Raw genomic sequence first — 15,349 nt, 5'->3', positions numbered from 1 at the left:
ACAACTCCAGTGATGCATCTTCCCTTTGCCCATGTGCTTCTGATCACTACCTGGGGTGGTGTGTCTGCATTCTCAGCCTGTGCAGCAATGCCTGATTTATACTTGGATGTAGCTCCCCACTTCTGGGATCCAGCAACCAATTACTATCCTAAGGTACCTCACAATGTCAAAATGCCATGCCGAAAAATACAGACTATCACACACGCACAAGAATAATAAAAAATATATATAATAGCAGGAGTAAATTATTAATAAAGCTCTGCAATTTTCCCTAATATTTGGAATTCTCTGATCAATTGCTGACAACTATCCCTCAAGAAGTATTAGGGTATGAAAATGTGATTTTATGAAATGATTTTATTACTAACAGGGTTATTCTAAGTGAATTTCAAAATAAGGCAAAAGAAGTCAAACTGAAATCATAGTTGACTTAGACAATGTTTCCAATTTGGCAACTTTTTTTTTTTTTTTAATTCTTTATTTTTGAGTGCATTGCAAAGATAACAGCTTGTTAGAGACATGTCAAAACATCACATTGGAAAATATCAGTTTGCAAACCGTATGCATGTTTGAGTTACAGCACATTTTTAGAATTATAGTAGTAGGTAACAGTAAGCATGGTGTATAGGCAGGGCCATCTTTAATAACGACTGGACCCTGGGCAAGCGTTTGCTTGGGCCCCCTGGGCCCTGCCGCCGTCGCCCCTCACTCCCTGGTATGCAATCACGGCATCCATCCCAATGCAGTGGCGGCACTAAAATAGAATGAATTTTATTGGGACACCCAATTGCAAGATTGGACTAAAGGTAGAACCCCATCTGTCGTGCAACTCCAACAATGCTTTGACAGCTGGGGCTCTACCAATTTCGAATGCTTGCAGGGCTGTATTTAACACTGTTTTGTGTGTTTGAATGTAAGCATGTGTTTGTATGAAGTATGTTTGTGTGAATGTGTTTGTATGTGGTACTGGAGTTTGAATGCAAGTGTGCATCTATGTGTAGTGTTTGTTTTTCAATGTAGGACTGTGCTTGTATGTAGTGTTGAAGTTTGAATGGAGGGGTGTATTTGTATTTAAAGTTGCTGCTCAGGTGCACAGGTACACACTCTGACACACAAGCAGATGCACAGATACATACACTAACTACATACAGATAAGCAGGCACATACACTGACAGACATACTGACACACAGGTACATATATTGACACACACAGACACATACACTGATAGACGTACTGACAGACACACACAGGCTCATATACAGACATACTGACACACACACTGATCAACATACTGACACACATACACTGACAGAAATACTGACACCCACACACAGGCACATACACTGACCGAGATACTGACACACACACACACACACACACACACACACTGACAGACACACCGACACCCACATACACTGAGAAATACTGACAAACATACAGGCACATATACTGACACACACACAGACTGATATACTGACAGACACACACACACACACACACACACAGAGACTGACACATGCATGCACATGCACTGACAGACATACTGACACACACACAGACAGACATACTGACACACACACAGATATATTGACACACAGACAGACCTACTGACACACACAGATATATTGACACACAGACAAACAGACATACTGACACACAGACAAACAGACATATACAGACACACACACAGAAATATTGACACACAGACAAACATACATACTGACACACAGACATACTGACACACAGACAGATATATTGACACACAGACAAACAGACATACTGACACACACACAGACATACTGACACACAGACAAACAGACATACTGACACACATGTAAAATGTACATTTTTAAACCCACCCTCCAGTTTCCTACCTTTTGCTGGAGGGTGGATTCCATGGGGTCCAGTGTGGTGCCTGAGGATGATGGGAGTGAGGATCCCCCATCCTCACTGCAGCCTCGTCCTCTCTCCCTCGCGACTCCTCCTGCAACCTTCCATGCAGCTCCTCTCTTTATGGGAGGAAGTGACTTGCGGCTGTCACTTCCTCCCAGCCTGCTGCCGGAAAGCAAGGGGCCCGGTCCCGGTGTTAAAGGGAAACAGCGCACGACCGGGACCCTGCTGATACAAGCCCTCTGGGTGGCCCTAAGTGCATGGGCCACCCGGTAGGACTCAGAGGACGGGGAAAAAAGAAATTGATGAGGGCAGCGGGGCCCACGGGTCAGGTGCCTCGGGCACCTCAAGAGAAACTAGGCCCGGGGCAGCTGCTCCGTTTGCCCCACGTTAAAGACGGCCTTGTGTATAGGGATATTAAAGCATAACATTGATAAGGATACTTTCCATGCTAGCTTGGGTACAGGCTATACATCGCGTTTCTGGATTAAGTGTGAAGGTAAGTATAGCATGAGTAGTGGGTGCATGCTAAGTAAAACATATACGCTTGTGGCGCCACCACAGCAGGGCAGGCGAGGAAGAAACACAACGGAAAACGATACTATGGCATGCTATGTAGTTGCATCAATTTTGCAATTAAGGTGTTTCAGTAGGCAAGCTGAATGTATGAAAATAGATATAGTGCATGCCTAATAAGCATGACTATATAGTTGTTGCTTGGTATGAGAGAGGGAGAGGAGAGCGAGGCGTGTACGGCACAGAAAATAAAACTTATTAATAGCTGGAGTCTGCTCATTTAAACAGGGTCTGCATTAAACAGGATCTGCATTAACTAGGCTCTGCATTAAACGGACAGTCCAGACAGTATGGTGAATCTAGTCCGAGGTATGTTTAGCGGTATGACACGTGAAGCTATATACTGAGCAATATGGAGCTCACGGCTTTTAGAGTCCAGTCCGGGTTGTTCACCCGACGCCTGATGCTCGGAGGGTGGTGCTCGCGTGATGGTTCGTATGCAGATCTTCGTCTGTGTCTCCTTGCCAGATCCTTCCCTTGGTGAGCCCCACTGGGCCGGGTGCTTCGCTGCGGCTCTGGGACGGTCTCTCTAGTGCGGTCTTTTCGGGCCTCCCGCCCTGCCGACCCACCACTCGTGTCAAGCTCTGCATCTCCTGGGCCTGCAGTGTGAGGGACATCCGCCATCTTGCGGGCTGCAGAGGTGTTAGGCCCGTGCCTCCTTGTCTCTCTCTTCCCACTCTGCCGGGGAGTTGCATAGGGGCGGACCGGGATGACCCCCACCAGTCCATAGGGGGGTGAACAGGTGTTCTGGCACACTTTCCTGGCCGGTCTTGGCGGAGGCACGGCGGTTGTCCCTCCCGCTCCCACCATGCTGGTAGGCCTCATCCGTGTGGCCGGTACGTACCGGGGCATTTGTCACTCGTTTGATATCGCCATATGTGTCCCGGTGTCGTCTATCACCTGGTGGCCTTTGATTAGTTTAGTAGTGCCGTTTTTGTAGCTTTTTCCTCGCTTTTTTGCGCTGTTCGGCAGGAGCTGCAGAGGTTTGCTTCCTCTCAGTCCTGCGGCCAGGCCCCGCCCAGCCCAATTTGGCTACTTTTACCTTAAATTTGATATTGACTTTGAATTCACTTAGAATTCTAACTTTAGAGCATAACCCTGTAAATGTATCTATTTCTATTCAAATCTCCGGGGCAGAATCTTAACCACAGAAATCATTGGACAAAATCATAGCACGTAACATGCAAAGCAATGCTACACAGTGGTAAAAAAGACTGTGGCTATTCATTTTTTGCCAATAAATTCTCTCTGCACTTGCTTTGCTCTCTTCATCTCTCCCTCACATTCTCTCTTCTTCACCCTACTTACTCATTCTTCCATTCTGCTACAGGAAATCTCTTCTTACCAGTCAGAAGATTTGCTGAAGAGACAGATTTTCTCTCTAATTTTCTGTTCTTATCTTTCGTGTCTCTGATCAGTTTATCTGAAGTGCTGTTTCTGCGAAGCCTTTACGAGAAAAACAAAGGGCCTTTATAAGAAAAAGACAGTATAGACTAGCTTTGCCTTCTCATAAAACTCATAGAGCCACATTCCAACTCATGCTTTATACAAAATCAGTCTATTACCGTTGTGCTCAATTTTATACTCACAAATCCTTCTTTCCTTGTCGCAGATTATTCACAGTACGTACATTAGAAACCGTTTCATCTATTATAGGGCTCCGAGCTTCCTGTTCAATGTCTCGTTGTCCCTCAGAGTCATTAACGAGATCTGTGATCACTCCATTTAGTGAGTCGCTGTCAAATGATCCAGTCCCTTCCACTGGATCAGTGCTCTCCTTGGATTTTGTCTCCACCACGGACCATTCGGTCTGTGTGCTTACTGTGCTCTGTGAAGAGCCTCGGGCAGGTTGAGGAGGTAAAGACTTAAGGGGGTCGCTGAAAAAAATAAATGAAGATATATCCACTAAATAGTATACTGAAATAAATTGAAAAAGAAATAGTTAATCTGTGATTGTAGCTGTGCTGGACATTTTCTTCCCATTGTGTTCCCAAATCAGCTATGTTGGCCTAATGTTTGCAATTCGGTATTCACTTCACTAAAATTCACTGTTTTACAAATAAACTAAACATGAATATTCTAATGTTCACTGAAAATCTATCCATTAAGCTATAATTTACATGTAATTGCTAAATACCTGGCATCGTTTTTTTCTTTTCTAGATTTTATCTTCAAAATATATTGTTGGGTAGTAATCTGATTGATATCTCTTTACAACCAGACTACTTGGCTCCAGAAAGCAGAAAATGGCCACATTTGACACCTGCAGGGAACTGCAAATTCTTATATGTTCAGATATTGTTAATAAACAGTATAATTAGTATAATGTATGGCTGCATTATCAGCAATGCAATGTGGATATCTGTACACAACCCAACTACGGTATATGGATTATAGTTATCTACCAATAATCAGATAATACAGACAGATCAATGTAGATTGGTATCAGTGACAGATTAATAAAAAATGATATATTCAAATAAAATAGGTATTATATATTTTCCAATTATTTAGCATATCATTTGCACTTTATTAAAAGTGAATCAACCACAATTACAATTTTACATTTTACAAATAGTAATATATCAATATTTATTTATAGCCACACTACTTTCCAGTACTTTGTGAACCCACCTCTGCAAGGATAATGTACACCTTCCAACATTTCAAATGGTCAAAAAAGGGACATTTACATTTTAAAGGTGTAAGAGTGTTTGTCGCTAGGGCCAGGGCTGTCCTGAAACATTTTAGGTGACTTACTAATAATTTATGCAACTAAAATGTAAATTGGAACAAGAACAACATAGCTTATTTATAGAGAGTGATTTCTGAACAGATTATATATAGTAATCTAAAGATAAATTATTTAATATTTTTGGTTAAACTTTTTAATGATGTGATATTTCGAAAAAATGCTTTAATATATTTATATTTTTTGGATACTCATATTAGGCAAGTGGAAACTACATTTCCATAATAAATATCAACTGTTCAACAGGATATTTTGCATTTACAGTAAGCTTCTTCCAAAATCACAATTTATATGTGTGTGCTTGTGGCTAAACAGCTCCATTTGCATTATATCTGACCATAGTATCAAGTTTCAATTCGTGTTTGAAAGCAGTTTAGCAAATTGTATACGTTTCTTTTGCAAGGTTGTTTAAGGTTGTCACGTATCATTTGTACACTTTAGTGAAACATGAGGTAATAAAATGTAAATTGCTTTATTTAGATTAAAAGGACACTATAGTCACCAAAACATCTTTAGCTTTCATAAAGCAATTTTGGTGTATAAACCTTGCCTGTACGCTCACTGTTCAATTATCGTCCATTTAGGAGTTAAATTGCTCTTGTTTCTGTTTATCTACTCACATACCCACAGCCAACCTCCCAGGGCTCTGACTGACACAGCCTGCATGAAAGAAATGGTTTCATGTTCAATCAGATGTTAGCTTACTTTAGAAGTTAACTCCAGCTCTGTAAATTGAACTTTAATCACACACAGGATGTCCTTGCAAGTTAGCTATTAACAGTATATGAGATAAGAAATTCTAAATTAAGCAGATTGTACAATAAGGGAAGTGTAAACATTAGATGTCACTTTACAGGAAGGCTGTGTGAGTCACATGCAGGTAGGTGTGACTAGGGCTATATACTATCTACTATCTGTATATCAAAACTGTTTTACTAAAGAGACACTATAGTCAGTGGCGTACACATGACCTATGGGGCCCCGGTGTGAAAATTGATCCGTGGGCCCCCCCGCACGCTTACTCTGCGCAGACCGGGGCTGCAACACATGGCGGCGGGCACCTGGTCGCAGGGGTTGCAGGGTTGCGACCCCTGCGACCGCGGTATGTACACCAGTGCATGCAGATGCACACACACTTAAAGGACCACTACAGACACCCAGATCACATCAGCTCAATGAAGTGGTCTGGGTGTCAGGTCCCTCTAGTTTTAACCCTGCAGCTAAAAGCATAGCAGTTTCTGAGAAACTGCTATGTTTCACTGAGGGTTAATCCAGCCTCTAGCGGCTGTCTCACTGACAGCCGCTAGAGGAGCTTCCGCGATTCTAAGACACTGAACGTCCATAGGAAAGCATTGAGTAATGCTTTCCTATGGGCGCTTTGAATGCGCGCACGGCTCTTGCCGTGCATGCGCATTCGGAGCTGAGCGGCGGAGGGATCCCCAGCGCCAAGGGAGTCCGGCGCTGGAGAAAGGTAAGTGCTGAAGACACACACACACTCTCACAAACAGACGCATACACACTAGCTAACAGACACACACATTTACTGACAGAGACACACTCAGCGACAGACATACATACATACACACTCACTTACAAAACACACACTCTCACTGACAAACACACACTCACTAACAGACATCAAACAGACTCACTAACACAAACACACTCAGTAACAGACACACACAGTAACACACACAGTAACACTAACACACACTAACACACACAGTAACACACACAGTAACACTAACACACACTAACACACACAGTAACAGTCACAGTAACACTAACACACACTAACACACACAGTAACACTAACACACACAGTAACACTAACACACACAGTAACACACACACTAACACACACACACTAACACATTTTTTTTTTTATTTAATCCCCCCAGCCTCCTTACCTTTTGGAGTGCTGAGGGGATTCCCTGGGGTCCAGTGGTGCTGCTGGGCTCCTGGGGGGGCCGGTCACCCGGCGGGCGGTCAGGCTGGCCGGTGCGCGAGGGAGCACTCTCCCCTGAGTGCTTCCTCTTCATCTCCCTTGCCCGCCGCGTACTGATACCGGCGCCGGAAGATGACGTCATCTTCCGGCTCCGGTATCAGTGCGGTGCGCGAGGGAGCTGAAGAGGAAGCACTCAGGGGAGAGTGCTCCCTCGCGCACCGGCCAGCCTGACCGCCCGCCGGGTGTAAGCAGGGCCAGCCTCGGGGGGTCCGGAGGTGGCCGGCTCCTGGGCCCCTCAGGAGAAGAGGCTGGCCCAGAGCGTACATACTGGGTCGCAGGGGCGGCCGGGCCCCCTGGTGGGCCGGGCCCGGTCGCAGCCGCGACCCCTGCGACCCTGGTATGTACGCCACTGACTATAGTCACCAGAATAACTACAGCTTATTGAATTTGTTCTGGTGAGTAGAATCATTACCTTCAGGCTTTTTGCTGTAAGCACTGTATTTTCAGAGAAAATGCAGTGTTTATATTACAGCCTAGTGATAACTTCACTGGCCACTCATCAGATGGCTGTTAGAGATCCTTCCTGGGTCATGGCTGCCTAAAATGCATCCAAACATTCAGTGTCTCCTCCCTCTGCATGCAGACACTGAACTTTCCTCATAGAGATTCACTGATTCAATTCATCTCTATGAGGAGATGATGATTGTCTAGGGCTGTGTTGGAATCATGCTGGCTCTGCCACTGATCTGCCTCTTTGTCAGTCTCAGCCAATCCTATGGGGAAGCACTGTGATTGGATCAGGCTACCACTTCTGATGATGTCAGCAGACTGCTTGGTTTTTTTTTAGGCAAACAGCATGCAGAGTTACAGCTTCTGGCTTGAATACAGGAAGATTTTGCTATATTTATTGAGGCATGAGGGGCCCAGGGGGGTTGATGGTGTGTTTAACACTATAGGGTCAGGAATACATGTTTGTGTTCCTGACCCTATAGTGATCCTTTAAGCTTAAGTTTTTTGGTGACTATGGTGTATCTTTGATCCTTAATGATTATAACACTTTTGTCTGTAACAAGATATTTTAACATAGATTGTATGCTGTCCTAAGCCATGTAGGCTTTTCTATTTACGTATTTGAATATGAATCTTATTTCTACTACCTGCTTGGTTCAGAGGCTGTGTTGAAATCACCCACACTGTGTACCACAGGAGAAGAATGATCTGCAGGAGGAAATAAAAAAAAATTGAAAAGTATAATTAGATGAAGAATAAATTCAGAACTGTCAAATAGGTTGTGTGTGTATTGTCAAAGCATCTAGCAAAAGCATTGACTTAAGTGGTATCATCAATGCTCCATGACTCCTCGAACAATTGAATTTCTGTCATATTGGTATTAACAACAATACTAAACAGGCCACTTAGAAAGATTCTACATGATTGGGGATCTTCAGGAGTAAGTGAAATTAGTTTACACAGTATTTTATTGCAAATCCCCTGAGTATATGCTTGTAACAATCATTTGTCAATGCCTGAAAAAACAGGCAGGCTTAGAATGTGCTGAGGCAGGCTTAGAATGTGCAGGCTGAGAACCCGAGAAGGAGAGGTAACAGTAAAACTAATCTTTAAATCTCAATAGTTCCAGTGAATATGAATGGCCAATTTCCAACATCATTCCCTCCCATCCAAAATAAAGTAACTTGGAGTGTCATAGCTGACAGGCTGATGAAAAATTATGAATGAATGCCAGTTACTGCCAATTGTTTTTAAAGTACTGTGCCATAGTGAGTCTGATGAATTCTACTGGAAATTCACTTTTTTTTTTGGCCCATATTTAACCCCTTAAGGACCAAACTTCTGGATTAAAAGGGAATCATGACATGTCACATGTGATGTGTCCTTAAGGGGTTAAGAAGCAGTAATGGACCCTGCCAAACGCCTTCACATGATTTTTTATATTTTTTATTATTTTGTGAAAATCCTTTTATTGAGGGCTTGATTGATTGCTTGAGAGATTTGTTCTGATCAAATTGGGAACCTCTATGATTTTTCATAGCTAATTGGTAGTTTGTAAAAATCTCCAGAGATTTTTCACAAAAACACAAAAATGATTCCTAAACTTGGGTAAGAAGTAGAATTAGACCTTTTTGAATCAACCTTGTGGTATTAAGTTTTCTTTGTGGGTACAATTTCAAAAAGATGGCTGAATGTCAAAGTTCAGGGAGCACCATCAAAACTGGTAGGTTAGAAAAAAATATATATACCAAATTAAAATTGGCAAATATTCCTAAAACTTGGAGTACATAATTATATTTGATTGATCTCTGCAGTATAATTTGTGGCCTCTGACATCATTGCTCTTTAGTTCATTACATTTATAATACCAATGTTTAACTGAACATTGTGCTGAAGTAGTTATAGTGCAAGGAGTGCCCTGGCACACCAGCAACGTAAGTTTTCAAACCGTTTAGTAAAAGGTTTGACTTCTTACCTGGGATCATCTGGCCATTGTAACATGCTATGCAATGCAGTGCAGCCGAGAGTTTCAGTCTGTGTGGAAGCAGTGTGCATTGCTCATGAAACCCCAATGTGGGGGTGGGTGCCACAGTACTACTGGCACCATAACCACTACAGCATGCTTTACCAGCTAATGAGTGTGGTCCTTTTCACAGTGAAGGCATCCAACGTCTTCTGCAGGGGAAGACCAGCTGTGGTGCTGGCCCCTGTTAAACCGTCCTAAAACTGTTGGACAAATTACACTGGGAGGTGGCCAGGGCACTCCTGGCACTATGACCATTAGAGCAGGTTGTAATGGTTACGGTGCTTGGAGTGTTCCTTTAATAATAAAACAGTGAAAGTGATAACACAGCCAGAATTCATTTTTTCTCTCCAAAACACTATGACATACGTCTGATCAGAATTAGAGAGTTTAGTGGACATGTATGATTATACTGTGTTTCACTGCCACTACGCTTCTAAAAAGTTTTTAATAGGTCACGAATCAGATGCCATATTTTGTGAGAGAATAATGGTCCTTTTGTGGTCCCATTTCAAAGAAGACGGCAAATGTCATAGATGGTAGTAGCACAGCCTTTAACAAGTTTTAAAGAGCACAGTTAGCACAGCACGTCCAGGGCCTGAAATCAGATTTCAGATATGGTTACATTTATCATGTCACAGATCATTTGTCACAGTCCTACAACTAAAAATGTTCAGAGTTTGTATCAAGTCACTGATCTCAACTTTTCTCAGATGACTGTCCATCCAACGGAAGCCGGAGTTCTAAGGTACATATTCTCTGTAGAACGTCACACAACGCAGACTTCAACAGCATAATCTCCTCCTCCTGCGCTCGTAACCGGTTCTCCCATCCCGTAGGGGGACCCTCACCTGGTAAAGATTGACAGTAAATGGAGCAGGAAGAGATTACAAAACTACAACTGCTAAACATCTACTTGTACGCCTTCAGTTTCTTATTACTGTCCCACAAATCAGTCACATTACATGTTATTCCAAATGATATGCTGGGGGGGCTGTGTATGAAGAGCTGTAGTAGTGACTGGTTGTAAATAAGACGCAATCGCCAAGGAAACCAATGGAGCATTCTTACCAAGTGCTCTAATTTTAGAATTTTGTTCCGTGATTGCTCTTTGTACAGAAAGAAAAAAAACTGTAATTGTCACTACTCCCACACCATTAACAACATTCTTTCTGTGTCCTTCCACATACCCTATCTGGTGTTCCACAACACATACATGCACTACAAAAACTTCACTCCATTCCCAGATTTTGAAGCAAAATTCTGGTGTTTATGTACACACACACAAACCCTCCTAATCCCATTTTCTGTTCTGTATTACCAAATCAACTTTCTATTCTACCATCTCTTTACTGATACCACCCTCACATTTCACAGCACACAAAACCTCTGTTGTTCAAGCACACAACATACCCCAGCAGGGAGAGGCAACTTCTGGTATTTAATGCTGCTGTGTAGTGCAGCTCCTATCCTGCTCAAACAGCTGGATAAGCATGATAGGAGTTATAGTACACAGCAAATGGAGTGCCAGAAACTGCATTTTATTGACTCTCACTACTTCGCCTGAACACATCCCCTAAGCTGCTCTTCATAAAAGTTTTCAAACACCCACCTCATACTAATATATCTGGACTACTCACCTGCAGCACATTCCTCTTCCATTCCAGCTGTACCTCTCCTCAGAGGGAGGGTGTCACAGGCTTGCTACCCTCCTGCCTGGGGGGCAAGAGCACTGGGAATAGGACAGGAAGAGACCAGTGCAGAGTTTGGCACCACCCCAAAAAAACTCATTAATTTCCTGCACTTCCCCACCCCTCCTGGCTCCCTGTTCCTGACAGATTCCTCTGCAAGCCCTCCAGACTTTATCTCTCCCTCTGCTACTTTTTTCACTCAAGTTTCTTCCTCTCTCTAGCACTGTGTGTCTCTCCCTCCTTCCCCAACCAAAGAGACAGTCTGTGTCTGTGTGACTGCTGTCCCTCCCTCAGGAAGCGCGTCTCACTTCCCCATTGAAGAGACAAGCACTGACAGTGAGAGAAGAGAGACGGGGAGAAGGAGGGGACTCATTTAGAGAGTCTGAGATTGTTGTAGAACAGAGAGAAACGTGCTACCTGGGTGGGAGAGAAATATTTAAAGGCTTGGTGGGAGGGGGACATAGTAAAACTGGACTCTTGGGTCATACAGACATCATGTAAGCCTGTCACCTTTTATACCTGGTACTTTATACCTTCTCAGTGTGGTAGCACAGGTAGGTAGGATGCAGGTAGGTAACTGTAGGTTGGCAGACACACCTGACAGGTTCTAGTTTGCCTGTTGCTCAAACAGATTACAGATTTTAGAATGGTATTATAATATAATATATTTTTAAAGTTATCTGATGATTTGCTGATGAAGCGTAAAGTCGGTTTTTTTTTGGTTTTTTTTATGTATATAAACAAAGTAAAACCTTACTAGTTTGTTAATTATGTTGCCTTTTAACACAGATACAGGCTTATCTCATCACAGATAGCATTGGCAGACAATGATACAGGATTCATGATGGTGACAATTGTGCAGATATACTAGAAAACTTTATTACTGAACTCCTGCAGACAGATGGCAAATCTAGCATCAAAACAGTCTTTTTATTCAGAGATGTTGACTTGACAGGTCTAAAGGACGCTCCACTGCCCAAATACAAAAATAAATACATTGTTTTTTAGTAAATATACCCAAATGAAAATACGCATTTAGTTATGCATTTTATTTCGTTTAGGGTATACCTAAAGACAGTGTGCAAAAACTGCAGATCTCTTGTCTGCAGCCTTTGCAAGCCCTCCCCTTCTAACCCAGACCAAACTTTCGGTGGCTGTCCAATCACAGTCTTTCAAATGCAGCTCAGAAGAGAAGTCTTTGCAGAGAATGAGAAGTCTTTGCAAGCAGGTGCTCTGAGCAGTTGCCTGCCTCGTATAGTATTTTTCTTGAGCTAAACAGAAAGGAAGTAACAGGACCAGTTGTCTGATTGACAGCAAAGGGGGGCGTAACAAATTCAATTTATAAAAGTGCCAAATGCCAATTACTATTGAAATTTGCACTTTTTATAAAGTAAAAAATTAGAACACATTTTTAAGCAAGCTGAAGTGCTTTATATTAGGGTCCAGTGTCCCTTTAAGGCTCTGAGCATATAAGATCAAATTACTAGGCACAAGACTATGCCACATAAACACACAAGCACAAGGCACATGATTTAGGAGATAATTTGGGTATAACTATTTTTGAATTCTAAGGTAGGGAAGCCCTACATAGCCGTAGGCTTCCTAGTAAACACATGTGACCTACATCTTTCATCTCTAAAACTGTCAGATGTGATTCAACCTTTAAAACTCTGATGATACTAAAAAAAAAAAAAAAGAGTCCATGCACCACCTGACTTATATTCTATTAAAAAAGGAACAAATGCCCTACACTGGGAAGAAACTTTAACATAAAAGGATAATTTGAATACATATTACATAAGTTAAAAGCATTGCATAATAATCATGAGACAAAACAAATGAGGAGCCAAATAATGCAAATAGGGCAAAGTGTCCGTTGGTTAGATGAAAATACATTTTCAACTCCCAGACAACAATTATTTCCCTTTTTGTTGTCTCAAGGAAATTAAAATGTTAAAGTCAAATAATTAAACAGGACCAAGCTTGTAATAAAGTAAAACATAACTTTATTACTATTATATATTTTTAATAAAATAATAATGGAATAAAAAGGCCTTGCACCCCTCACACACACACTGCACCCATCACACACACACACACTAAACCCTCTACCCACACACAAACACTGCACCCCTCACACACACACACACACACATTTTGCACACCTCACCATTCACACACATGTTGCTCCCTCACACACTCACTGCACCACTCAAACACAGTGCACTCCTCACACACACACACACACACACTCTTTACAGCACCTGCACACACTACATCACCTATACACACATACACTACAGCCTGTTATACACTATGCCCTTTATACACACACTTTCTCACATTCTACAGCCCCTAGCCACACATATTACACAATACAACTAAAACTGACCTATTTACACAAAACATCACACCACAATCGGCTTAATCTACACACATACGCAATCCCTCGAGCAGCCTCCAAATTATAGACACACCAGAGACAAATCACTAGCAACTTTGCTTGTGCTGTGCAGAACAAATACAGGCCCTTTTTCTCATGTGAGAGCTCTTTAGTAGGGCTCTGCTCATGCATTGCCCTGGAAAAGCATTGAACCAACATGCTCACTTTGAGGGTAGTCATGTTCTCTCTGGCCCGCCCCTTCTCACTGGTCCACTGTAATTAAAAAATATTCAGGACAATTGTTTTACCCAGTCTGGCACAAAACACGACCAACACCATCAGGAATATTCTGTTACTACAATCATCGTGATCAGTAATACTTGAGATAATGCTTATACATGGAGTTGCTATGAGGACCCATATTTTTAGTAACATTGTATCCTGATGACATTGGGACCCTTGTAATCAGGAATTCTTCAAGTGTATATCTTTAGGTGCATCTTACTGCTTATGTAAAAATCTGAACATTTACTGTTTTATTGCTTCCACTTAATAGCATCTAAAAAATCCCTGGAAAATTATAATATCATATTAATGAAATCAGAAAAGAATCATTTCATTTCATCATGTCATTGATTGCAGGGATTAGGTGTTGCGTGGATGGGTGTGAGACGAAGTCCATTGTATTCTTCACCCACACATGGTGTTACAGGAGGAAATATGTCCTGGTTTACTTACAGATAAAGATATGTAGAATTAGTCACTTTCTTGTTGGCACCTGCTTAGAATATATTTTGCTAGAATTATGCCTAAAAAAATCCTCAAGTAAATTTGTTATTCTTCATTCTTCAATCCTGTGATGAAACACTTCTAGGTAATAGGAAGATGGCTAAATACCCAGTCCGCAGGAGAATCAGACAACTATATATTAAAAACCACTTTTCCCATGGATGGAAAAGTGGTATTATTAGAAAACTTAATCTGAAGAAGTGACTGCCATATTCTCCTTGCGCTCCTTGTGATAAAAATACACTATTCTTGCTCCAAACAACAACATCAGGGGGGCTATCTAACAAGCCTACTGGACCCCAGAACATCTTTTTAACACTCCAAACTGGGAACCTTTACGTCATCTTTATCTCATCACAACCACCACGCACTGGGAGCTTCTAATCCTCCAAAGCCCCACTGCCAGTATCCTCGTTATCAGACCATGACAAACTGCCTAAAGGGACACACTGAGCTACACTACTGAAAGCCTTGCCAACCAAAAAAAGTGAATCCTGCACTGCAGGCATCAACATGCACAGATCTGAAGGTCATTCGGGAAGATATACATCCATAAAAGACAAAGTTGACCAGGTGGAGGTTGACTGTCACACTCTAGATATCCATGCATGGGATTTTGTGTGCTGATATCCTACACAGCGACACAACTATAGAGAACAAGCCACGCGTTTATATGCTATCCTATCCTTTCCCCTCTCTCTGGGTTATCATAGGACCAGGAAACCACTCACTTATCCAAAGCCAATATATATAGTATCATTGGCAGATGCCTACTATCCTGATGGT

At 42.1% G+C, this 15,349-nt stretch overlaps 1 protein-coding gene across 1 annotated transcript in view; it reads right to left on the bottom strand.

Moving 5' to 3' along the window:
* The window catches only part of EML3 (EMAP like 3), a 96,326-nt gene extending 84,684 nt beyond the window's left edge, over positions 1 to 11,642 (bottom strand). Inside the window, exons 1-5 of the mRNA XM_063438006.1 lie at positions 11,341 to 11,642; positions 10,405 to 10,551; positions 8,325 to 8,385; positions 4,057 to 4,344; positions 3,813 to 3,913 (exon numbers count right to left, since the gene is read on the bottom strand). Coding sequence (XP_063294076.1) covers positions 3,813 to 3,913; positions 4,057 to 4,344; positions 8,325 to 8,385; positions 10,405 to 10,551; positions 11,341 to 11,362 — 619 coding nt within the window. The 5' untranslated portion in view covers positions 11,363 to 11,642. The remainder of the gene's footprint in view (positions 1 to 3,812; positions 3,914 to 4,056; positions 4,345 to 8,324; positions 8,386 to 10,404; positions 10,552 to 11,340) is intronic.
* Between the last annotated feature and the right edge of the window lie 3,707 nt (positions 11,643 to 15,349).

The sequence above is a fragment of the Pelobates fuscus genome, chromosome 12 (genome assembly GCF_036172605.1).
Source record: "Pelobates fuscus isolate aPelFus1 chromosome 12, aPelFus1.pri, whole genome shotgun sequence".
NCBI classification, from domain to species: Eukaryota; Metazoa; Chordata; class Amphibia; order Anura; family Pelobatidae; genus Pelobates; species Pelobates fuscus.
Note: the sequence above shows the minus strand (reverse complement) of the source record. Positions and strands in the feature narration are given on the sequence as shown.